Here is a 27,007-nt window from a genome sequence, read left to right on the forward strand (position 1 = left end):
CCGTGCCATCAGTTTTGAATACTGGAACAATCGGGCTGGCACACTTGCTGAATTCCACTGGGGAGATGATGCCGTCGCATTGCAGCCTGTCCAGCTCGATTTCCACTCTCTCCCTCATCATGTGAGGTACCGTTCGCGCCTTGTGGTGAATGGGTCGTGCCTCTGGGACCAAGTGGATCCGCACCTTCGCCCCGGAAAAGTTTCCAATGCTTGGCTCAAAAAGGGAAGGAAATTTGTTAAGAACCTGGGTACATGAAGCCTCATCGACATGTGATAGCGTTCGGATGTCATCCCAGTTCCAGCGGATTTTGCCCAGCCAGCTCCTTCCAAACAGTGTGGGGCCATCGCCCGGCACAATCCAGAGTGGCAGTTTTTGCACCGTGCCCTCGTAGGTGACCGTGACCACGGCGCTGCCCAGGATAGTGATGAGCTCTTTGGTGTACATTCTCAGTTTCGTGTGGATGGGGCTCAGGGCTGGTCTGAGTGCCTTGTTGCACCACAGTCTCTCAAACATCTTTTTACTCATGATGGATTGGCTAGCACCAGTGTCCAGTTCTATGGCAACGGGTAAACCATTCAATTTTACATTTATCATTATAGGTGGACATTTCGTCGAAAATGTGTGCACCCCGTGTACTTCAGCATCTGCCTCCTCTCTCTCAGACTCGAAATTGCTTTGATCCACCATGGACCGATCTTCCTCTGTCACGTGGTGGTTAGCAGGTTTTGCAGAGCTTGCAGCTCGTTGGAAGTGCCCTATTGTTCCGCAGCTCTTGCAAACATACCCTTTGAAGTGGCGTGAATAGACTGAATGGAAGCATCCACAATGCCAACAAGGTGTGAATTGCCTTGCATTCATCCTTTGTTGTGGACTCAGTCATCTGGGTCACCTGAGGCCTGCAGGCAGTTGCAGACTCATCGTTTCTGCCCTGTACATTTCTGCTCGCACAGTTCTGCTCGCACAGTTCCAGTTATTTTATGAACATTGCTAGCACTTGTGTGCCGAGAGATTTGTTTGGTGTTATCACTGGTGGACATAAACGCTTGTGCTATCGCAATGGCCTTACTGAGGGTCGGTGTCTCTACAGACACAAGTTTTCGTAGGATGGTCTCGTAGCCAATCCCCAGTACAAAAAAGTCTCTGAGCATCTGCTTCAGGTAGCTATCAAACTCACATTGTCCTGCAAGTTGCCTTAGCTCGGCGACGTAGCTCGCCACTTCCTGACTTTCAGATTGCTGGCACGTGTCGAACCGATACCTCGCCATCAGCATGCTCTCCTTCGGGTTAAGATGCTCCCGAACCAGTGTACACAGCTCCTCATACAACTTATCTGTGGGTTTCACCAGAGCCAGAAGATTCTTCATGAGGCTGTAGGTCGGTGCCCCGCAGATCGTGAGGAGGACCGCTCTTCTTTTTGCAGCACTTCCTTCTCCATCCAGCTTGTTGGCTCCAAAGTACTTGCCTAGCCGTTCAAGATAGGCTTCCCAGTCCTCACCCTCCGAGAACGTCTCCAGGATGCCCACAGTTTGCTGTATCTTTGCGTTGGATTCGTATACTCATCGTCAGTTATTGTGTTCCTAACACAGATGAGACTGCACACAGGGAGGTTAAAAAGTAACAGTGACCTCAGTCTTTATTAAGACACTCGAGTGAAGAACAGGCCTTAGGGGCCGGCTTATATACAGTGCTCCCAAGGGATGCTGGGATCCCTTAGGACTTTAGGGGATGCGCTCCCTGGTGGCGGAATATGGGAGTGCATGCTTTACAGATACACAACAGAACCAGGTTCGATACCAATGTTCAGCATAACTTCTCTACTTTTCAATTCAATCTCTGGAGAAATAAACCCTCGTACTTCTTCTTCACAATAGTGCTGCGGGACCTTTTTATGTGCACCCGAGAGGGCATACGGAGCCTCGGTTTATCGTCTCATCCGAAGGACAGCACCTCTGACAGTGTAGCACTCCTGTGGTGCTGTACTGGAGTGTCAGCCTGGATTTTGTGCTCAGGTCTCTGGAGTGGGGCTTGAACCCACAACCTTCTGACTCAGAGTAGAGTACTACCCACTGAGTTAAGGCTGCCACCATGCATGGCTGGCAGAGCAAAGGCCCGTAACACGATGCGGTGGTAGGAGGCTATGGAACAGCAAATCTCAGTTGTGAGTCTGCAATTCTATTGCCACTTTTGTGTTGCTGCAGAGCAGTTTTCGGTGCCCATCAAGAAGTAGAGCACCTTTCAAATCCACGATGTCCCAAAGCGCTTCACAAGTAATGAATTGCCTTTGAAGCATGGTTGTGTTGTTTTGTCGGCAAATGCAGCAGCCAGATTGTGCACGAGCAAGCCCCCCCAACCGATTGGAGACAAACACAAGGCAGTGATCTAAGTAAACTTTTTTCAGAACGACTGATGACCATTTTCTTTGCATGTGGCATAAGCCAGTATCAAGAGACAGTGTGTGTTCCCTCTGCTCTGATGTTGGTTGAAGATGCAACTTGCTATATGTTTCGGCAAGCGAGCCAAAGGTGGGCAAAGGAAACGTTTCAAGGACACCCTCAAAGCCTCTCTGATAAAGTTCAACATCCTCACCGACACCTGGAAGTCCCTGGCCAATGACCGCCCGAAGTGGAGGAAGTGCATCCGGGAGGGCGCTGAGCACCTCGAGTCTCATCACCGAGAGCATGCAGAAATCAAGCGCAGGCAGCGGAAAGAGCGTGCAGCAAACCAGTCCCACCCACCCCTTACCTGAACCACTGTCTGTCCCACCTGTGACAGGGACTGTGACTCTCGTTTTGGACTGTTCAGCCACCTAAGGGCTAATTTTTAGAGTGGAAGCAAGTCTTCCTCGATTCCGAGGGACTGCCTATGATGATGATGATGATGAACTCCGAGAGGCGGGAGTTCCTGGCGTTGGTGAGGCCTATAAAGGCGCGGCAGCAGTCCGAGAGGCGGGAGTTCCTGGCGTTGGTGAGGCCTATAAAGGCTCGGCGGCAGTCCGAGAGGCAGGAGTTCCTGGCGTTGGTGAGGCCTATAAAGGCTTAGCGGCAGCGAAAGGCGGCGGCAGTCCGAGAGGCGGGAGTTCCTGGTGTTGGTGAGGCCTATAAAGGCCCAGCGGCAGCGAGAGGCGGCGGCAGTCCGAGAGGCGGGAGTTCCTGGCGTTGGTGAGGCCTATAAAAGGCTCAGCGGCAGCGAGAGGTGGCGGCAGTCCGAGAGGCGGGAGTTCCTGGCGTTGGTGAGGCCTATAAAAGGCTCAGCGGCAGCGAGAGGCGGCGGCAGTCCGAGAGGCGGGAGTTCCTGGCGTTGGTGAGGCCTATAAAAGGCTCAGCGGCAGCGAGAGGTGGCGGCAGTCCGAGAGGCGGGAGTTCCTGGCGTTGGTGAGGCCTATAAAAGGCTCAGCGGCAGCGAGAGGTGGCGGCAGTCCGAGAGGCGGGAGTTCCTGCTGTTGGTGAGGCCTATAAAGGCCCAGCGGCAGCGAGAGGTGGCGGCAGTCCGAGAGGCCTACCTGTGCAGCTGCAGCGGGGAGAGAAGGCAAAAAAGAAGTAGAAAGAAATCAAAAGGTGACGTCACAGCCAAGGGGGTAAGTGATTGGCTGGTGATTGGTGAGTAGTTTTTCTTTTTTCTCTTCTATAACACTGAGTAAACTTTAACATTGTTGTTGCCTATCTAAGGGTTAAGTCATGGCAGGAGAGCTCGGTCGGGTGTTATGCTCCTCCTGTACCATGTGGGAACTCAGGGACGACTCCAGTGTCCCTGACGACTACATGTGCGGGAAGTGTATCCGCCTCCAGCTCCTGACGGACCGCGTTGCGGAGTTGGAGCTGAAGGTGGATTCACTCTGGAGCATCCACGATGCTGAGAATGACGCGAGTAGCACGTGTAGCGAGTTGGTCGTACCGCAGGGAAAGGGTCCACAGCCAGATAGGGAATGGAAGACCAACAGGAAGAGCAGTGCAAGGAAGGTAGTGCAGGGGTCCCCTGTGGTCATCCCCTTGCAAAACAGATACACTGCTTTGGGTACTGTTGAGGGGGATGACTCATCAGGAGAGGGCAGCAGCAGCAGCCAAGTTCATGGCACCGTGGCTGGCTCTGTTGCACAGGAGGGCAGGAAAAAGAGTGGGAGAGCGATGGTGATAGGGGATTCAATTGTAAGGGGAATAGATAGGCGTTTCTGTGGCCACAACCGAGACTCCAGGATGGTATGTTGCCTCCCTGGTGCAAGGGTCAAGGATGTCTCGGAGTGGGTGCAGGACATTCTAAAAAGGGAGGGAGATCAGCCAGTTGTCGTCGTGCACATTGGTACCAACGACATAGGTAAAAAAAGGGATGAGGTCCTACGAAACGAATTTAAGGAGCTAGGAGCTAAATTAAAAAGTAGGACCTCAAAAGTAGTAATCTCGGGATTGCTACCAGTGCCACGTGCTAGTCAGAGTAGGAATCGCAGGATAGCGCAGATGAATACGTGGCTTGAGCAGTGGTGCAGCAGGGAGGGATTCAAATTCCTGGGGCATTGGAACAGGTTCTGGGGGAGGTGGGACCAGTACAAACCGGACGGTCTACACGTGGGCAGGACCGGAACCAATGTCCTAGGGGGAGTGTTTGCTAGTGCTGTTGGGGAGGAGTTAAACTAATATGGCAGGGGGATGGGAACCAATGAAGGGAGACAGAGGGAAACAAAAAGGAGGCAAAAGCAAAAGACAGAAAGGAGATGAGGAAAAGTGGAGGGCAGAGAAACCCAAGGCAAAGAACAAAAAAGGCCATTGTACAGCAAAATTCTAAAAGGACAAAGGGTGTTAAAAAAACAAGCCTGAAGGCTTTGTGTCTTAAAGCAAGGAGTATCCGCAATAAGGTGGATGAATTAACTGTGCAAATAGATGTTAACAAATATGATGTGATTGGGATTACGGAGACATGGCTCCAGATGATCAGGGTTGGGAACTCAACATCCAGGGGTATTCAACATTCAGGAAGGATAGAATAAAAGGAAAAGGAGGTGGGGTAGCATTGCTGGTTAAGGAGGAGATTAAGGCAATAGTTAGGAAGGACATTAGCTTGGATGATGTGGAATCTATATGGGTAGAGCTGCAGAACACCAAAGGGCAAAAAACGTTAGTAGGAGTTGTGTACAGACCTCCAAACAGTAGTAGTGATGTTGGGGAGGGCATCAAACAGGAAATTAGGGGTGCATGCAATAAAGGTGCAGCAGTTATAATGGGTGACTTTAATATGCACATAGATTGGGCTAGCCAAACTGGAAGCAATACGGTAGAGGAGGATTTCCTGGAGTGCATAAGGGATGGTTTTTTAGACCAATATGTCGAGGAACCAACTAGGGGGGAGGCCATCTTAGACTGGGTGTTGTGTAATGAGAGAGGATTAATTAGCAATCTCGTTGTGCGAGGCCCCTTGGGGAAGAGTGACCATAATATGGTGGAATTCTGCATTAGGATGGAGAATGAAACAGTTAATTCAGAGACCATGGTCCAGAACTTAAAGAAGGGTAACTTTGAAGGTATTAGGCGTGAATTGGCTAGGATAGATTGGCGAATGATACTTAAGGGGTTGACTGTGGATGGGCAATGGCAGACATTTAGAGACCGCATGGATGAAGTACAACAATTGTACATTCCTGTCTGGCGTAAAAATAAAAAAGGAAAGGTGGCTCAACCGTGGCTATCAAGGGAAATCATGGATAGTATTAAAGCCAAGGAAGTGGCATACAAATTGACCAGAAATAGCAGCGAACCCGGAGAAATTTCGAACTCAACAGAGGAGGACAAAGGGTTTGATTAGGACAGGGAAAATGGAGTACGAGAAGAAGCTTGCAGGGAACATTAAGACGGATTGCAAAAGTTTCTATAGATATGTAAAGAGAAAAAGGTTAGTAAAGACAAACGTAGGTCCCCTGCAGTCAGAATCAGGGGAAATCATAATGGGGAACAAAGAAATGGCGGACCAATTGAACAAGTACTTTGGTTCGGTATTCACTAAGGAGGACACAAACAACCTTCCGGATATAAAAGGGGACGGAGGGTTTAGTAAGGAGGAGGAACTGAGGGAAATCCTTATTAGTCGAGAAATTGTGTTGGGGAAATTGATGGAATTGAAGGCCGATAAATCCCCAGGGCCTGATGGACTGCATCCCAGCGTACTTAAGGAGGTGGCCTTGGAAATAGTGGATGCATTGACAGTCATTTTCCAACATTCCATTGACTCTGGATCAGTTCCTATCTAGTGGAGGGTAGCCAATGTAACCCCACTTTTCTAAAAAAGGAGGGAGAGAGATAATGGAATTATAGGCCGGTCAGCCTGACATCGGTAGTGGGTAAAATGATGGAATCAATTATTAAGGATGTCATAGCAGTGCATTTGGAAAGAGGTGACATAATAGGTCCAAGGCAGCATGGATTTGTGAAAGGGAAATCATGCTTGACAAATCTTCTGGAATTTTTTGAGGATGTTTCCAGTAGAGTGGACAAGGGAGAACCAGTTGGTGGTATATTTGGACTTTCAGAAGGCGTTTGACAAGGTCCCACACAAGAGATTAATGTGCAAAGTTAAAGCACATGGGATTGTGGGGGTAGTGTGCTGACATGGATTGAGAACTGGTTGTCAGACAGGAAGCAAAGAGTAGGAATAAATGGGGACTTTTCAGAATGGCAGGCAGTGACTAGTGGGGTACTGCAAGGTTCTGTGCTAGGGCCCCAGCTGTTTACACTGTACATTAATGATTTAGACGAAGGGATTAAATGTAGTATCTCCAAATTTGCGGATGACACTAAGTTGGGTGGCAGTGTGAGCTGCGAGGAGGATGCTATGAGGCTGCAGAGCGACTTGGATAGGTTAGGTGAGTGGGCAAATGCATGGCAGATGAAGTATAATGTGGATACATGTGAGGTTATCCACTTTGGTGGTAAAAACAGAGAGACAAACTATTATCTGAATGGTGACAGATTAGGAAAAGGGGAGGTGCAAAGAGACCTGGGTGTCATGGTACATCAGTCATTGAAGGTTGGCATGCAGGTGCAGCAGGCGGTTAAGAAAGCAAATGGCATGTTGGCCTTCATAGCGAGGGGATTTGAGTACAGGGGCAGGGAGGTGTTGCTACAGTTGTACAGGGCATTGGTGAGGCCACACCTGGAGTATTGTGTACAGTTTTGGTCTCCTAACCTGAGGAAGGACATTCTTGCTATTGAGGGAGTGCAGCGAAGGTTCACCAGACTGATTCCCGGGACTGACCTATCAAGAAAGACTGGACCAACTGGGCTTGTATTCACTGGAGTTCAGAAGAATGAGAGGGGACCTCATAGAAATGTTTAAAATTCTGACGGGGTTAGACAGCTTAGATGCAGGAAGAATGTTCCCAATGTTGGGGAAGTCAAGAACCAGGGGACACAGTCTAAGGATAAGGGGTAAGCCATTTCGGACCGAGATGAGGAGGAACTTCTTCACCCAGAGAGTGGTGAACCTGTGGAATTCTCTACCACAGAAAGTTGTTGAGGCCAATTCACTAAATATATTCAAAAAGGAGTTAGATGAAGTCCTTACTACTAGGGGGATCAAGGGGTATGGCGAGAAAGCAGGAATGGGGTACTGAAGTTGCATGTTCAGCCATGAACTCATTGAATGGCGGTGCAGGCTAGAAGGGCCGAATAGCCTACTCCTGCACCTATTTTCTATGTTTCTATGTTATGTTTCTATGTTACAGAGACAAACACAGCAGCATTCCATAGCAGGTGTGTCCCACGGCAGTGAGACGGATTTGATTTAAAATTACCACCAGTATGTAACCAGGGGAAACAACTTGTCACTCTGTGTCTGATCTCCCTAAGCTGCAATATCCTTGTCACATTTCTGAAGGTTGGGTATGGATTGATCAAGTCCCATCACTGAGCTTCACTCCCAAGATCTCTGTCCCATGTGATAAATGATGAGCAGCCAAGGTAGGGGTTGCTAAGCACATCAGAAATGTGGCATAGCTAGCAGCCACTTTGTTGTGTACGTGAATAAACAGACTTAACTGAACCAGGAGTAAAGTAACTTCACTATGTCCTTTATAGCAACAACCCAAAATAGTGTCCCAAACCAACATGGACCAGCATGTATACAGCAATGTGTGAATAGCTCCCGCAGGGTCCTAATGCCCATTCAGTGAGAGAGCGTGCAACAAACAGAGTATGAACACAATGCACTTGAAGTATTTTTTTAATCTCCTCATTTAAAAAAAAAACAATTGCATGTGTTTCGCCGATAAATGTTTGAGGGTAGGGCCTCGCCCTTTTTAACTACAGTATTACCAAAGTAATCCAACATTTCCCAGATAGCTACTGTTTTATGCTGCTTAAAATTGTACTTTACTCACTACTCCTTTCCCTTTCAGTCTTTGAAGAGATGAGTGGTGCAGCCCTCGTCCCCTAATGCTATACAAACCTTAGATTCTGGCCAAGATTGATGCATACTTCAAATCTTGCTCACAGGCAGAGTCACTGATTGTCCTTGCTGCGGCCTGGTTTTGAAAGTGACCAGAGATGGTAAGTGGGGGAACTGTCCTTTGAATCAATTATTCCACCAGAGTTGAAACAATAGCAGCACTATGATGGCACACATACCTGGAACTTAAATTTTTTTGTATTCATCAAAAGTTCTGAGAAATATGTCCTTTAGGTATGCACGGCCAGGTCAAGTACAGCATGGCTTGTATAGAGAGTAAAGCTCCCATTACACTTTACCACCAAGCACTCTCGGGTACAACATTAGTTACCTCTAGACTTGACAATTCCAACACCCTCCTGGCTGGCCCCCCACATTCTACCCTACCTAAACTAGAGGTGATCCAAAACTCGGCTACCCGTGTCCAAACTCGCACCAGGTCCTGCTCACCCATCACCCCTGTGCTTGCTGACCTACATTGGCTCCCGGTTAAGCAATGCCTCGATGTTCAAATTCTCATCCTTGTTTACAAATCTCTCCATGGCCTCGCCCCTCCCTATCCTTCAGCCTCACAATCCCCGAGATGTCTGCGCTCCTTTAATTCTTCCCTCCTGAGCAATTGTTGCTCGGACCTCTGTTTGGTTGTCTCTGAGACTGTTGGCTTGAGGGTGGAGCCAATCGCACAAATGTACTGTGATTGTTTCAGTTATATGCGTGGCTGCCAGCTCCTATTTGGATTTAGCAGACCTGTTCACAAAGCTCTGGCAACTGTTTTGGATATTTAATTAGTTTGGAGACAGTCAATCTGAAACTTTCAAAGACCTCCTGTTAGCTCACATAATTGGTATGAATATAAAAAGAAAAGAATAACAATATAAAATACACTTTTGGATTGGAGATTGTGAGATACTGCGATTTATTGACCATCGTTTACTCATCAATAAATGTGTTTCCCAGTTAATGTCTGTAACAAGGTCTGATAGTGCTGCTGCTCTCCGAGATGAGGAGAATCCTGTGGGGACACAGGAGAGATCCAGTAGTAAAGAAATTTAAAGAAATGTTTTCTTTTTGTTGCCTTGGGCACTCGCTCATAATGTACCTAGCATTACTCTCAACGCCGTAGGGAGTGAAGACTCTCCTATTGAAGTAGTCTAAAAATACAGCAACCAAAATATCCAGAGTAAGCAGGGCAAAAAAGACCACAAGACATAATGCAGTCCTTGCTGTATGTAGCCTGGGAATACTCAATGGTGCATTGTAGGGGCACCTTTAATCTAATTTAACACTTGAGTATCAGATGTTCTACCTCTGCTAAAGTTACCAGAGGTTTAAAATTTTGGCATGGTTCCACACGAATAACTTTTAGAAGTTTTCTTACTTTCAACAAACCGCTTTGAAAATGTATAATTTAAATGAACAAACTGTGTTTCAGGGATCAAAACAGAAGAAAGGTTTTCGAGGTGAGTAATCTGTATGCTTCCTCATTTCATAAGAACATAAGAAATAGGAGCAGGAGTAGGCCATTCGGCCCCTCGAGCCTGCTCCGCCATTTAATAAGATCATGGCTGATCTGATCATGGACTCAGCTCCACTTCTCTGCCCGCTCCCCATAACCCTGACTCCTTTATCACTCAAAAATCTGTCTATCTCCACCTTTAAATATATTCAATGACCCAGCCTCCACAGCTCTCTGGGGTAGAGAATTCCAAAGATGCATGACCCTCGGAGAGAAGCGATTTGTTGAAATGCTTATGGTAATTTATAGAGAAAGGAAAGTGTTGGGAAGGGAGGGCATTGTATAAGAACATAAGAAATAGGAGCAGGAGTAGGCCATACGGCCCCTCGAGCCTGCTCCGCCATTTAATACAATCGTGGCTGATCCGATCGTGGACTCGGGTTCACTTCCCTGCCCGCTCCCCATAACCCATTATTCCTTTATCGATAAAAGCAAAAAATGTGTACAAATAATCATTGAAGTTTTTTTTTTAAAGTGGAGACCAGCCATGTTGGGTCTCTTTGTCTCCAGGCCATTGTGGTAACATTACGGACCAGGAGGAGCCCAGTGTGAACTGGCGTGATGACACTGATTGCCGTTACGGCATTGACTTTGAACCACTATGGAAGAGCCTCCCTGGGAAGACAAGCTTACTGGCTGGGCACATTGCATTTAAAAAAAGGGAAGAAAAACAGCACATTAGCTCTTTCATCACAAAGTGCTCTGCGACTTTCCAAGTGCAAACTCTTTTTTTCGGCTGCAAAACGGCAAATGTGCAACTGTTTTTAAAAAGTGGAATAGGATACCAGTGAGGAACTATGAAATCTGCTCTGTCCATCCCTCTGCCCACTCTCATTGCTGTCCGTTGATTTTAATGGAAATGTTCGATGGTCTGGGCCGCAGATCTCTCCACATGCCCTCCTTGGGGCTAGGCACTGGCTTTCCCGTGCTTCTTTGGGCTGAAGAGTAGATGTGGGGTGTTCCATGTTTGCAGACAGTCTTCCTGGTATAGAAGGCGGATTTTTGTGGCGTTGTCCTGCTGCTGTGCAGGAATCCATTCTGAGAACTGGGGTAACTCACGTTAACTGTGAGAGAATTTCTGACCCCCCCCCCCCCCTTGCTGGGATTTCAGAGTTACTTAACTGAAGTACCGCAGAAAGCTGCTTCCCTCTGAATAACCTGCATCAACATGGAACCCACCAATTGAGCCTGTATCCCTTTGAGAAAACGTTCAGTCTCCATTTGGTGCAAGCCCGATCGTGAATTCACCGGATGTCCCAACGCAATTGGATACATACTTGAAAAGGAACAATATGCAGGGCTCTGGGGAAAGAGCAGGGGGAGTGGGACAAATTGGATAAATCTTTCAAAGAGTCGGCACAGACACGCTGGGCTGAATGGCCTCCTTCTGTGCTGTATCATGCTCTGCCTTCACTGCATGGTATGCTGGGAGCGAAAGTGCAAAGTTCTCTGATATTACTGTGACTGCACTCTGTTTCAGAGTCGATTGATGACGTACTGGATGATCTCCTTGGAGAAGATGGTAAGTTGTACTAGCTGGATTCATTACACATATATTTGTTAACTTTATTTCTTTGACAATCCATAGCCGACAGATTAGTCCAGCTGCTTAACCACATGATGATGAGTTATCCTCTGTGTCACAGAGACCTGAATGCAGAAATCCTTGTTTTTTTCCCCTGTGCTCGCTGACCTACATTGTCTTCCGGTTAAGCAACGCCTCGATTTCAAAATTCTCATCCTTGTTTTCAAATCCCTCCATTGCCTCGCCCCTCCCTATCTCTGTAATCTCCTCCAGCCCCACAACCCCCCCCGATATGTCTGCACTCCTCTCATTTTGCCCTGCTGAGCATCCCTGATTATAATCACTCAACCATCGGTGGCCGTGCCTTCAGCTGCCTGGGCCCCAAGCTTTGGAACTCCCTGCTTAAACCTATCCGCCTCTCTACCTCTCTTTCCTCCTTCAAGACTCTTCTCAAAACCTACCTCTTTGACCAAGCTTTTGATCACCTGCGCTAATTTCTACTTTTGTGGCTTGGTGTCAAATTTTTTATCTCATAATATTCCTGTGAAGCACCTTGGGATGTTTCACAACCTTAAAGGCGCTATATAAATACAAGTTGTTGTTTTAATTGGAAAATCTCAAAGTGCAGTACTAAAGCAGAGTGTAGGACAACACCAACGTTGAATAGAGTAGCAGCAATGACAAATTAAATCAAATAGTAACGGGGAATTGATGGCAGCTTTGGTTTTAATATCCTGAAGATTTTCGGAAGAAGGGAATGGGGAAGGAAGGCCCAGTTTTGAGGTCTTGGGAATGAAAGAGCAGGAGACAGTGCGGTGAGTCCCAACTTCAACATGCTGAGGATGCAGGGTGGAGAAAAAATATGTATTTTATTTGGTCAGCCATATAGAAACGTAGAAACATAGAAATTAGGTGCAGGAGTCGGCCATTCGGCCCTTCGAGCCTGCACCACCATTCAATAAGATCATGGCTGATCATTCAACCTCAGTACCCCTTTCCTGCTTTCTCTCCATACCCTTTGATCCATTTGGATGTAAGGGCCATATCTAACTATCTGCCATCTGAGGAGATTTATTGCCGTGTTCGACTTTCTGAATCAAACTGCCCAGCAACCAACCTACACCTGCTGAATTTCTGTTTGCTGGATAGAGTTCATACACGATCCTCACAAGGATGCACATCTCTTACCCAAGTCCCAGAGAGCTTGGGTGCAGGTTGGTAGAGCCAAGATTTAGAACCATATCTGTTGATAATACAGAAAGGGGCCATTCGGCCTCTCGAGTCTATCATGGCTCACTGCTGGAACAATCCAAAACAAATCCCATGGGTGCTAATTCCCCATAGCCCTGTGTTATCATCTGCATTAAGTATTTATTCACTTTTCCCTTAAAAGATGCAATGGTCTCTGGCTCAACCACTCCCCGTGGCAATGCATTTCATGCACCAACAACTCTCTGCATAAAGGCATTTCTCCTACCGCTTTGCTCATTCTGATAATTTTAAATTCACAGCCCCTTGCCACTCACCCCCCCAAGAAAAGGATATAGGGGTCGAAATTGGTTATGGCCATTTTTGAGACGGTGTCACTGGCTGAGGCTGATTTTAGCACCGGGCGTTGGGTGCAGGCTCCAAAGGCCAAATTCAGTTTTTAAACCCAAAGATGAGAGAGCAGCACTAAAAAGTGGCGTTGCGCATTCATCCTCGGGCGGGAGCTCAGCAAGTCGACTGAATTTCCCCACGGGAGGCTGCCGCCATGTTTGGAAAAAAATTGGGAAATTAAAAGAACTTAAAACTTCTCCGATCCACACACGCACTTCCCCACTCTTTAAAACTAATGAAAACATGCAGAAATAAATAAAGAGCAAAACTTGCCTTCCTTTCTGGGCGATTCTGCTCAAGATCCGCTCTGTTATGACGACGTTTTCCAGGCTGTGCCTGCCGTACAATGCAAATTTCGCGACCGAGGCGTTGAAGAGGCATTGTACGCTGGATGATGTCACCGCGCGGGTGGCATTAACCGACGCAGCATTGCCAAAGAACCGACTGAATTTGGGGCGAGACACCAACGCCGCTTACCGTCGAAGGTAGGCCTTTGCCGCCCGTTTGCGGTAACAGGCGGCGTCCACAACCCAATTTCGATCCCATAGTCTTTCCCTATTCACTCCATCAAAACCTTTCATCATTTTTAAAATTTCTATTAAAACTCATTCCTGGCCTCCTCTGTTCCAATGAAACTAACCCAGTATCTCAAGTCTCCTCATAACTATAGTTTCCCCTTTCATTTATGCTAAATGCTCTCTGTGGCTTTAATGTCCTTTCTATCATGGAAAATTCAGAACTGTGCATGGTCATTTAACTGTGGCCTAACTTCTCTCATTACTTCCTTACTATTGTACTGGGCCCTGGAGAGGCGAGAGTTTGGGGCCAGAAGAGATGTGCGCCCAGGGGCAGCACGGGCCAGCCCACACTGCGATATGTGTGCGCACTAGGTCCATGCAGCAGAGCTTGGTCTCCAGTCATCTTGCCACTGGATCAAGCCCGTGTGGTGGCTGGTGTGCAACGGCCACCCCACGTTAAAAAAATCCACGCACAGGCATCTTCCACCCTTCAACATGTACTTCGGGACCCGGAATATTAGGTCCTTCATTGAAACACCTGTGAATTCATCCCTTTTTGGCGTGGAAGCAAGTCATCCTCATTTCGAGGGACCACCTATGATGATGACTATTGTACTTTGTGTTCCTATTCATAAAACCAAAATGCTATTAGCCTTTTTATGGGTTTGCCTACATGCACTTGCACATTCAAGAATAATGACCCTGAATTTGCGGCCAGAGGATTCCCGCGGGGAAATGCCTCTGATACGCAAGTAAAATTCCCGCGTACCTGGTGGTCTGGGAGATACGGAGACTGGCGGTCCTGGGCCTCTCCGGGTGCCCACAGATAGAGGCCCACATTCCCAGGGGCGCAGGCAGTTTGATCACATGGCCTGGCCCAACGAATGAAAGAAGGGGGGATCCCAATTCATGCTTATGGGGATTCTGTATGTATGGAATCCCCCTCCCCATAACCATGAATAGGAATACCTGAAAAATTACATGTGCACATCAAATAAATTTAAAAAAATCATTACATATTTAAAATTAATTTAAATGCCATTTAGTTAAATATTTAAAACAAAAAAAATTATTTTTTGAAAAATAAATGTAAATGTTTGAAATAGGCTAAAATAACCTTTTATTGCACAGGTTTTTTTAATGTTTAAATGATTGAAAACATTTATTTTTATGTTCATTTAAACTCTTACGCTGGTAAAAGCAGGCTCGCACGCGCCCGTAAGGGCTGCAAATTTTGGGCCGAAATGTTGGAACGCCGTTGTTTGAGGAGCTGCGAGTGTGACATCAGTTTTATTTCTGTCGCTTTGTTTTGCAGATGGATCTCCCAGTAAGTCTGCGTTCCCAACTACACAGTCAGGAAGCAGCCTCAGGAGAACAGTTACCAAGCCATCCAGAACCAACAAAAAGTACGGAAGTTAGCAGACTGACTGTAGGAACAGTGAGCATGCCCTTTGAATATTTGTAGTGGGCAGGCACAGATTTAGCTTCATGGGGTTTGAACTTGAAATGGAATGTATTCACTCAAAAATAATACAGCACAGAAGGCCATTCGGCCTATCGGGTCTGCACGCAAGCAGTAATGTCAAATGTTATTTATAGTTTCTGTGCAATAATGATGTGTATTGTAACTGAATGCACTGGGGTCTCCCCTGACATTTGGAGATTAATGCAGCGGGTGCACTGCGGTCTCCCTAATAAGAACATCTCATCACCTGGAGTACTGCGTACAGTTTTGGTCTCCGTATTTAAGGAAGGATATACTTGCATTGGAGGATGTTCAGAGAAGGTTCACTTGGTTGATTCTGGAGATGAGGGGGTTGACTTATGAAGATAGGTTGAGTCGGTTGGGCCTCTACTCATTGGCGTTCAGAAGAATGAGAGGTGATCTTATCAAAATTTATAAAATAATGAAGGGCTCGACAAGGTGGATGCAGAGAGGATATTTCCATTCAGGGGAAACTAAAACTAGGGGGCATAGTCTCAGAATAAGGAGCCGCCCATTTAAAACTGAGATGAGGAGGAATTTTTAGAGGGTTGTAAATCTATAGAATTTTCTGCCCCAGCGAGCTGTAGAGGCTGGGTCATTGAATATATTTAAGGCGGAGATAGACAGAATTTTGAGCGCTAAGGGAATAAAGGGTTATGGGGAGTGAGCGGGGAAGTGGAGCTGAGTCCATGATCAGATCAGCCATTCAATAAGATCATGGCTGATCTGATCATGGACTCAGCTCCATTTCCCTGCCCGCTCCCCATAACCATTGACTCCCTTTTCATTCAACAATCTGTCTATCTCCACCTTAAATATATTCAATGACCTAGCCTCTACATCTCTCTGGGGTAGAGAACTGCAAAGATTCACAACCCTCCGAGAGAAAAAATTCATCTTCATTTCAGTTTTATAAATGGGCGACCCCTTATTCTGAAACTATGCCCCCTCGTTCTAGATTCCCCACGAGGGGAAACATCCTCTCTGCATCTACCCTGTCCAGCTCCCTTAGAATCTTATACATTTCAATAAGATCACCCCTCAGTCTTCTAAACTCCAATAAGTATAGGCCCAACTTGCTCAACCTTTCTTTATAAGACAACCCCTTCATCTTCGGAATCAACCTCTGAACTGCCTCCAATGCAAGTATATCCCTCCTTAAATAAGGAGACCAAAACTGTATGCAGTACTCTAGGTGTGGTCTCACCAACATCCTGTTCAGTTGTAGCAGGATTTCCCCACTTTTATACTCCATCCCCCTTGCAATAAAAGCCAACATTTGATTTGTGCTAACTTTTTGTGTTTCATGTACAAGGACCCCCAGATCTCTCTACCACAGCATTTTGTAATCTCTCACCATTTAAATAATAATTAGCTTTTTTATTTTTCCTGCCAAAGTGGATAACCTCTCACTTTCCCACGTTATATTCTATCTGACAAATCTTTGCCCACTCACTTAGCCTATCTATATCCCTTTGCAGATCTTTTGCGTCCATCTCACCACTTGCTTTCCCACCTATCTTTGTATCATCAGCAAATTTGGCTACATTATACTTGGTCCCTTAATCCAAGTCATTAATATAGATTGTAAATAGTTGAGGCCCCAGCACTGATCCCTGTGGCAGTTACAGTTTGCCAACCTGAAAATGATCCATTTATCCCGACTCTGTGTTTTCTGTTAGTTAGCCAATCCTCTATCTATGCTGATATATTACCCCCAACCCCGTGAGCTATTATCTTGTGCAGTAATCTTTTATGTGGCATCTTATCGAATGCCTTCTGGAAGTCCAAATACACATCTACTGGTTCCCCTTTATCCACCCTTTTCATTACATCCTCAAAGAGCTCCAGCAAATTTGTCAAACATGATTTCCCTTTCATAAAACCATGCTGACTCTGCTTGACTGCATTATGATTTTCTAAATGTCCTGCTAATACTTCCTTAATAATGGACTCCAGCATTTTCTCAATGACAGATGTTAGGCTAACTGGTCTATAGTTTCCTGCTTTCTGCCTCCCTCCTTTCTTAAATAGGGACATTACATTTGCAGTTTTCCAATCTGCTGGGACCTCTCCAGAATCCAGGGAATTTTGGTAGATTACAACCAATGCATCCACTATCTCTGCAACTACTTCTTTTAAGACCCTAGGATGCAGGCCATCAGGTCCAGGGGATGTCCACCTTTAGTCCCATTAGTTTGCCTAGTACTTTATCTCTAGTGATAGTGATTGTTTTTAGTTCCCCCCTCCCAATAACCCCCGATTATCAATCATCGGGATGCTTTAAGTGTCTTCTACCGTGAAGACCGATACAAAATATTTGTTCGAACTCTCTACCATTTCCCTGTTTCCCATTATTATTTCCCCAGTCTGATCCTCTAAGGGACCAACGTTTACTTTAGCTGTGTGGAGATTAATGCAGTGACTGTTCCTTCTCTTCAGGTCATTGCTGGATGATGACTTTTTCAGTAAATTGGCACAGGAGGCCAACAAGGACAGTGAGGTGAGTGTGTGTCATGTACTTTTTAACATCTCTGTTGCATGGGCCATGCCTACCAGCTTGACCTACTGGGTATATACAAAGCCAGGTGCTACGCTGGACTGCACACACCAGACGATCCCAGGTTCGATTCCCAATTTGCTGTGAGTTACCTTATTTCTGCCAGAGGGGTGTATTTTGTATGTTACCATTGGCACCAGACTTCCTGGCTGGAGAAGAGGAAAAAGCAACCAGGTTTCTTGTTGCTGATCGCTATGCAGTTACTTCCTGCTGGAAAAGTGGGTGCATGAGCAGAGAGATGGGAGGTATGTATGCACGAGTCGTTGAAGGTGGCATGGCAGGTTGTGAAAGTGGTTAAAAAAGCATACGGGATCATGGGCTTCATAAATAGAGGCATAAAGTACAGAAGCAAGGAAGTTATAATGAACCTTTATAAAACACTGGTTCAGCATCAACTGGAGTATTGTGTCCAATTCAGGACACCGCAATTTACGTGGAGACTACATGGAATTTCATATAAATCACGCCACGGAAACAGGCCATTGGGCCCACCCAGTCCACATTGTGCTTGCCCTAATTCCACGTGCCATCCCTATTCACCGAGCTGGGCCCAATCCAGTTCTCCATTGGCATGCACGCCCATTTTTTTTGTTACAGCACAGAAGCAGGCCATTCAGCCCGTCAAGCCCGTGCTGGCTCTCTGAAAGAGCACCTCATATCGTCCCACACCCCCGCCTTAGAGAGGTGCAGAAAAGATTTACAAGAATGGTTCCAGGGATGAGGAACTTCAGTAACGTGGATAGACTGGAGAAGCTGGGATTGTTCTCCTCCGAGCAGCGAAGGTTGAGAGGAGATTTGATAGAGGTGTTCAAAATCATGAGGGGTCTGGACAGAGTAGATAGAGAAACTGTTCCCATTGTTGGAAGGGTCGAGAACCAGAGGACACAGATTTAAGGTGATTGACAGAAGAACCACAGGCAGCATGAGGAAATTTTTTTTTACGCAGCGAGTGGTTAGGATCTGGAATGCATGGCCTGAGAGGGTGGTGGAGGCAGACTCAATTGTGGCTTTCAAACGGGAATTGGATCAAACATTGGCAGGGCTGCGGGGAAAGGGTGAGGGAGTGGGACCAGCTGAAGTGCTCTTGCAGAGAGCCGGCACGTGCTCGACGGGCCGAATGGCTTCCTTCTGTGCTGTATCAAAAAAAATGGGCGTGCGTGCCGATTGAGAACAGGATTGGGCCCAGCTCGGTGAACAGGGATGGCATGTGGAATTAGGGCCACTGCTCACATGGAGGGTAAGCACCACGTGGACTGGGCGGGCCCAATGGCCTGTTTCCGTGACGTGATTTGTATGAAATTCCATGTAGTCTCCACGTTCGAGGTACAGACGACCCACATGGGACTGTACATTGTCATGGGTCCGCACTTTCAGGAGATGAGGTACAGAATGGCAGACAGGTTGAAGCGTGCTTTTCAGAGATAATTTTAGCAGATTGTCCTCGTATGTGGTGACCACTTTTAGGTCTGTCTCGATTTTAACCGATCTGTCTTAAATCCGAATTTCGGGCAACATTTTATTTAGTGCACCCTGAGAATCATCTGCCCAGGTCATTGATGGTGGCAGGATGGATTTCACAGACTGCTAGTTATCACTAATTAGGGGTCTGTGGGGGCCATCCTCATCAGGAAATTGAAATACAAAAAAATCTAGGCTGACACTCCAGTGTGGTGCTGAGGGAGTGCTGCACTGTCGGAGGTGCCGTCTTTCGGATGAGATGTTAAACCGAGGCCCTGTCTGCTCGCTCAAGTGGAAGTAAAAGATCCCACGACACTATTTCGAAGAAGAGCAGGGAGGTTATCCCCGGTGTCCTGGCCAATATTTCATCATAGGCAGTCCCTCGAAACGAGGATGATTTGCTTCCACGCCAAAAAAGGATGAATTCACAGGTGTTTCAATGAAGGACCTAATATTCCAGGTACCGAACTACATCTTGAAAGGTGGAAGATGCCTGTGCGTGGATTTCTTTAACGTGCGGTGGCCGTTGCAGACCAGTCACCACACGGGCTTGACCGAGCTAGGTTTTGGTCCAGTGGCGAGGGTTATCTAAGACGACTGGAGACCTGCTCTGCTGCACGGACCTAGTGAGCACACATATCGCCGTGTGGGCTGGCGCCTGCTGCCCCAAGGCCCCTGGCCCCGAACTCGAGCCTCTCCTGGGCCCCGATCATGTCCCTATACAGTCTCTCGTCGCTCCTTCGCCCCAATCTCGCCGCTCCTGCTGTATCTGCCCACAGCTTGGAGCTCGATGACGTCACTCTTCGCTGCTGTCGCCCTCCTGCACCAGCTCGCGCTGCTCCCTGAAGTAGTATGTCTCCACGCTGCTCCCGAGGCCTCCACGCTGCTCCTTTTATGGCCCCGATCTGCTGCTGGCCAATATTTATCTCTCAATCAAGATAACAAAAAAATAGATTATCTGCTCATCATCACGTTGCTGTTTGTGGGAGCTTGCAGTGCGCAAATTGGCTGCCGTGTTTCCCACATTACAACAGTGACTACATTGGCTATAAAGTGCTTTGAGATGTCTGGTGGTCATGAAAGGCGTTATGTAAATCCATATTTTTTTTAATCTGCTCTTTCCCCTCCCCCCCGACCTCTCCCCAATTGACCTACGGAAGGCCTTTCACACAAAGGTGTATGTACAAATGGGGAGCAAAGTGACTGAGCTCATGGTTGCAGTGGAATAGTTGCACAGATGTTAAATTGCAGGGAGCCGTGCCGAGCATACAGGACTTGTACTGTTTATTTTCTTTGTGTAGGAGTCGGAGATTTCGGATGTTGATCCTCAGGCTCTGTTAGAAACTATGAAGGTAAGGCCAGTTTGTGTGTTACAAGTTGCAACGGTCACTGTGTTGTACATAACCTATGGTGTAATGGAGAGCAGGCAGTGATTCTAAGCCTGTAACCTAGCTCTTTGACTCAGATCACAGCTCATCCACCTCGGCTGAGCCCTAAGATCACATTTGAGTCCTGTAATTATACCCTGTTGTTTCCAATTTGGGTAGCACTCAGCCCGGCTTTGTATTGGGAGAGTCCAGTTTTTGAGCAATAGGCAAACGCAGAAACTGTGAAATAAAAGCTTAAAATGCTGGAATACATAGCAGGCCCAGTAGCAGCTGAAAATAGAAGAGATAGATTAATGCTTTGGGAAGAGGGACTTATTTCTCCCCCTGCTCCCAGCCAGCCTCCCAAGCTCTATCCTAACAAACTCCAACTCATCCAGAATTGCACCAATCACATCTCGCCCCATATTGAACCCAGCTCACCCAGCGCCATTGTTCTTGTTGGTCTCCACTGGCTTCCCATCCCCCAGCATACTGAATTAAAAATACTCCTCTGTAGCCGTTTCCTCTCTACCCCTGTGTTCCAGCTCAAATCCTTGGCTCTTCTCAATCCAGATTCTGTGCATTTAGCCGGATCACCACCATCGATGACAGAGCCTTCATCTATTGTCGCCCTGCTCTGTAATTCTCTTCTTAAACCCATCTCCCATGCTACATCGCACCCCATCTCCCTTCAAACATCTCCTTTAAAAGTTACCTCTTTAACAATGTCTTTGGTCTCCTCCTGAACATCCTTCTCTCAGTTCCTGTTCAGTGCCCATTATCCCTCTCCCTTTTATGAAGCGTTTTGAGCTGTTGCACTATGTTAAGAGTGCTACGTCAAATGCAATGTCCCAGACTCTTCCATCACCATCCCTGGGTATGTCCTGCCCCACCGGCAGGACAGACCCACCAGAGGTATACAGTCGGGAGGGAGTGGCCCTGGGAGTCCTCAACATTAACTCTGGACCCCATGAAGTCTTCTGGCATCAGGTCAAACAAGGGCAAGGAAACCTCCTGCTGATTACCACCTCCCGTCCTCCCTCAGCTGATGAATCAGTGCTCCTCCATATTGAACACCGTTTGGAAGAAGCACTGAGGGTAGCACAGAATGTACTCTGGGTGGGGGACTTCAATGTCCATCACCAAGAGTGGCTCGGTAGCACCACTACTGACCAAGCTGCCAGATTGTGCCTGCGGCAGGTGGTGAGAGAACCAACATGAGGGAAAAACTTACTTGACCTCGTCCTCACCAATCCAATTATTGCAGATGCATCTGTCCATGACAGCATTGGTAGCAGTGACCCCCACACAGTCCTTGTGGAAATGAAGTCCCATCTTCACACTGAGGACACCCTCCATTATGTTGTGTCGCACCCTATCACCGTGCTAGATTCAGAACAGATTTTGACGCTCAAAACTGGGCCTCCATGAGGCGCTGTGAACCATCAGCAGCATCAGAATTGTATTCCACCACAACCTGTAACCTCATGGCCTGGCATATCCCTCACTCTACCAGTACCATCAAACCAGGGGATCAACCCTGGTTCATTGAGGAGTGTAGAACAGCATGCCAAGAGCAGCACCAGGCATACCTAAAAATGAAGTGCCAACCTGGTGAAGCTACAACACAGGACTACATACATGCTAAGCAGCGGGAACAGCATGTTATAGACAGAGCTAAGCAATCCCACAATCAACGGATCAGATCAACGCTCTGCAGTTCTGCCACATCCAGTCATGAATGGTGGTGGACAATTAAACAACTAACGGGAAGAGGAGGCTACATGAATATCCCCATTCTCAATGATGGCGCAGCCCAGCACGTGAGTGCAAAAGACCAGGGTGAAGTGTTTGCAAACATCTTCAGCCAGAAGTGCCGAGTGGATGATCTATTGCGACCTCCTCCTGAGGTCCCCACCATCACAGAAGCCAGTCTTCAGCCAATTCAATTCACTCCAGGTGATATCAAGAAATGGCTGAGCGCACTGGATACAGCAAAGGTTATGGACAACATCCCGGCTGTCGAGCTGAAGACTTGACGTCTGGAACTAGCCATACCTCTAGCCAAGCTGTTCCAGTACAGCTACGATACTGGCATCTACCCGACAAAGTGGAATATTGCCCAGGTATGTCCTGTCCAGAAAAAGCGGGACAAATCTAATCCAGCCAATTACTGCTCCATCGGTCTACTCTCAGTCATCAGCAAAGTGATGGAAGGTGTCGGCAACAGTGTTATCCAGCGGCACTTGCTCACCAATAACCTGCTCACTGATGCTCAGTTTCGGTTCTGTGAGGATCACTCTGCACCAGACCTCATTACAGCCTTGGTCCAAACATGGACAAAAGAGCTGAATTCCAGAGGTGAGGTGATAGTGACTGTCCTTGATATCTAGGCAGCATTTGACCAAGTGTGGCATCAAGGAGCCCTAGTAACATTGAAGTCAATGGGAATCTGGGTAGGTGGGAACTCTTCGCTAGCTGGATTCATACCTAGCATAAAGGAAGATGGTTGTGGTTGTTGGAGGTCAGCCCCAGGACATAGCTGCAAGAGTTCTTCAAGGCAGTGCCCTAGGCCCAACCATCTTCAGCTGCTTCATCAATGCTCTTCCCTCCATCATAAAGTCAGAAGTGGGGATGTTCGTGATGACTGCACAGTGTTCAGTTCCATTCGCAACTCCTCAGATAGTGAAGCAGTCCATGCCTGCATGCAGCAAGACCTGGATGACATTCAGGCTTGGGCTGATGTGTGGCGCGAATGTTACTTGCCGCTTAAGTGCCAGGCAATGACTATCTCCAACAAGACTGTCCTTGATATCAATGCAGCATTTGACCGAGTGTGTCAACAAGGAGCCCTAGTAAAATTGAAGTCAATGGGAATCGGGGTGGGTAAAACCTCCGTTAGCTGGATTCGTATCTAGCACAAAGGAAGATGGTTGTGGTTGTTGGAGGCCAATCATCTCGGGCCTCTACTCATTGGATAAGATCACCTCTCATTCTTCTGAATTCCAAACGTATAAGATTATGAGGGGGCTTGACAAGGTGGATGCAGAGAGGATGTTTCCACTGATAGTGGAGACTAGAACTAGAGGGCATATTCTTAGAATAAGGGGCCACCCATTTAAAACAGAGATGAAGAGAAATTTCTTCTCTGAGGGTTGTAAATCTGTGGAATTCACTGCCTCAGAGAGCTATGGAAGCTGGGACATTGAATATTTAAGACAGAAATAGACAGTTTCTTGAATGATAAGGGAATAAGGGATTATGGAGAGCAGGCAGGGAAGTGGACCTGAGTCCATGATCAGATCAGCCATGATCATATTGAATGGTGGAGCAGGCTCGAGGGGCCGTATGGCCGAGTCCTGCTCCTATTTCTTATGATCTTATGATCTCAAGTCTAGCCACCGCTGCTTGACATTGAACAGCACTACCATCGCCGAATCCCCCAACTTCAACATTCTGGGGGTCAGAATTGACCAGAAAACGTAACTGGACCAGCCACATAAATACTGTGGCCAGAAGAGCAGGTGAGAGGCTGAGAATTCTGCGATGAGTGACTCATCTCCTGCCCAATGTTACTGGTAAGCTGCGCGACGGTCTGGAGATCCTGCGCAGGCCGCTCACTGGCTTTACAATGGAAATAACCCGGCATTCGTTAACAATGGAATGGGCCACGGAGCCAGTTAAAGGGCCCGTACACCAAAAAGAATTAGAAGGCACAAGTTAGGTGTGTGTTGGAATACTCTCCACTTGCCTGGATGAGTGCAGCTAAAACAACATTCAAGATTGCCATCCCATCCACCACCATGAACATTTACTCCACCCACCGGTGCTCCTTAGTTGCTGTGTGTTCCATCTACAAGATGCACTACAGCAACTCGCCAAGGCTTCTTCAACAGCACCTCCCAAACCCGGGATCTTTACTGTCCAGAGCGACAAGGGCAGTAGGTGCATGGGAACACCATCACCTGCAAGTTCCCCTCCAAGTCACACACCATCCTGACTTGGAAATATATCGCTGTTCCTTCATCGTCGCTGGGTCAAAATCCTGGAACTCCCTCCCTAACAGCACTGTGGGAGTACCTTCACCACACGGACTGCAGCGGTTCAAGAAGGCGGCTCACCACCACCTTCTTGAGGGTGATTAGGGATGGGCAATAAATGCTGCTAGTGATGCTTGCATCCCACGAACGAATAATTTTTAAAAAGTTGCTGTTGTCTCCAATCTGTCTTTTGTTTTTTCTGATGGTATTGGAACTGGCGAGTACCTCTAGCAATGTATGCTTTTATTTCTAGTTTTAAATGGGCTCTCAAATGTAAACTTAACACCAAAGGACAATTTTTTTTTTCAATTTAATTCTGTGTCTTTGATTGTGAACCATTAACTGTTCTAGTTGTGAAAGTTTTCAGTGTATTTTCATCAACCATTATCCTTCTGCTACCACCTGTCTGCTGGGGAAATTTGTACCTTTTTAAGATCAACATTCAGCAACCATTTAAATAAGATATATAATTTTTAACATTTTGCAATGAGGGTCGGTAACCAGAGGACACATCATTGGCAAAAGTATCAATGGGAGACGAGGAGAATTATTTTTATGCGTGTGTTACGATGATCTGGAATGCACTGCCTGAAAGGGTAGTGGAGCAGATTCAATATTGGGGCAGAATTTCCGATGATATACTTCAAAGTGAAAAATTTTCAGGGGTATGGGAAAAGAGCAGGGGAATGGAACCAATTGGACAGCTCTTTCATAGAGCCGACACAGGAACGTTGGGCTGAATGGCCTCCTGTGCTGTAAGATTCTATGAAAAATTCCATGCGGTTTCTGAGGTGAGCTGAGTGAAATCTTGGTAAGGAGTCAATGCCTTGTCGAGAAAACAAGGAATTTAGAAGAGAATGCTGCATTCCCTTAGCATAAATGTGGCAGGCTCTTTCATGGCTTTACAGTGATGTAAGTTTTTTTCTTCAATTGTCCTTGGTATATGGCTGACATGGGCAAAGCAGTATTTCATTCCCCACCCCTGAGGGCTTTAAGAATCAACCAGATGGTGTAGGATCGGAGAGGGATCAACAACCAGGGGGCATAGATTTGAAGTCATTGGAGATGGCTTTGATGGGAAATTTCTTCACCCAGAGGGTGGTGGGGGTCTGGAACTCACTGTCTGAAAGGGTGGTAGAGGCAGAGACCCTCACCATATTTCAAAAACACTTGGATGTGCACATGAAGCGCCGTAACCTACAGGGCTACGGACCAAGAGCTGGAAAGTGGGATTAGGCTGGGGAGCTCGTTGTTGGCCGGCGCGGACACGATGGGCCAAAATGGCCTCCTTCCGTGCTGTAAATTTCTATGATTCTATGGAGTTGCATCTAGATAGGGGTGGCAGGTTCCCTTTATTATTGAAGAAGTTGGATTTTTGGAACAATCCAACAGCTTTAACAGTCACTATTCTGCTGTCAGTCCACACATTACCAGATTGATTGAATTCAGTTTCACAGTCTGGCCATGGTCTGATTTGAACTCTGAGTTGCTAATCCACTGCCGCAACCACTGGGGCTCCTTTCCCCTTTTATATTTTCTTTCATCGTGCTGTCTGTGTGCAGGATATCGATGACATGGACGCCGAACTCTTTGGGAACAAGAAGAAGCTGCATTCTGTACCGAGTCATCGAGCTGGAAAGACTGCTGGGACCGAAAGCTCCAAACCAGAGTCCCCCACAACCTTGCCAAAACCAGCAGCAGCGAAGGGTAACTATAAGTAACAAAACAAACGCTGGAACTCTGAACCGGGAAGCTCTGGAAATGCGCAATGCTGCAGTTAGAATCTGAACAAGCAAAACGGGCTTGTGTTTCAGGTGGGACAGAAGGCAGGAGTCCTGTGTGAAAATAAATGTCCCATTAGAGGAGAGTGGTTTGAGCAAGCGCACATTGGAGATCGTTTCAGAAAGCCACCTGTACAAAGATGAGGTGCTTTCAAACACTCTTTAAAGGAGTGCTTTACTCAGCTAAATGATTGATTTACTTCTCCCCTTTGGTTTCTTTCCCCATCTTGGATAAAAGGACTGGTTGTGTTGCATGCATGTGACTGGTCAGTGGAAGACATGTGAGAGCAAACTGGCATGCTTGATCACTGTCCTGTATGGGAAGCGCTACTTAAGTGATCTGAAGTATAAGGAGGAGGAACTCTGAGAGAGGAGTAGGGAAACTCGAGCTCAACAGTGTAGAGGGAAGCGAGGAGCTCAACTCGTGCTGGTTTTCTCTGACCTGAAGCCTGGAATTTACAAGCACCTGCCAATTCACATACTTCCCTCACTAAATGTACTCCATCGGCTGTAAAGCACTTTGAGATGTCCGGTGGTCGTGAAAGGCGCTATATAAATCCAAGTCTTTTTCTTTCTTTAACAGCAAATAACCACAAATTGACCTCGGGATGTACCTAATGATAGCATTTTGACTTTGCGACCTTAAAGGGACAGGCCAATTTAAACACATGCAACCATGATGTATTCCTTGTTATAAAACCGCAAGCCATCTGACTTACTGTAAGGATATTT

The 27,007-nt window shown here is 46.9% G+C and overlaps 1 protein-coding gene across 5 annotated transcripts in view; it reads left to right on the forward strand.

Moving 5' to 3' along the window:
- The window catches only part of LOC139226609 (fas-binding factor 1 homolog), a 200,164-nt gene that overhangs the window by 74,683 nt on the left and 98,474 nt on the right, over positions 1–27,007 (forward strand). For all 5 annotated transcript variants that reach the window (XM_070857473.1, XM_070857472.1, XM_070857476.1 and 2 more), the window contains exons 2-8: positions 8,376–8,526; positions 9,858–9,885; positions 11,422–11,463; positions 14,899–14,989; positions 17,512–17,572; positions 20,389–20,439; positions 26,057–26,201. In XM_070857473.1, coding sequence (XP_070713574.1) covers positions 8,524–8,526; positions 9,858–9,885; positions 11,422–11,463; positions 14,899–14,989; positions 17,512–17,572; positions 20,389–20,439; positions 26,057–26,201 — 421 coding nt within the window. In that variant the 5' untranslated portion in view covers positions 8,376–8,523. The remainder of the gene's footprint in view (positions 1–8,375; positions 8,527–9,857; positions 9,886–11,421; positions 11,464–14,898; positions 14,990–17,511; positions 17,573–20,388; positions 20,440–26,056; positions 26,202–27,007) is intronic.

This window comes from Pristiophorus japonicus, chromosome 16 (genome assembly GCF_044704955.1).
Source record: "Pristiophorus japonicus isolate sPriJap1 chromosome 16, sPriJap1.hap1, whole genome shotgun sequence".
In the NCBI taxonomy this organism is placed as follows: domain Eukaryota; kingdom Metazoa; phylum Chordata; class Chondrichthyes; family Pristiophoridae; genus Pristiophorus; species Pristiophorus japonicus.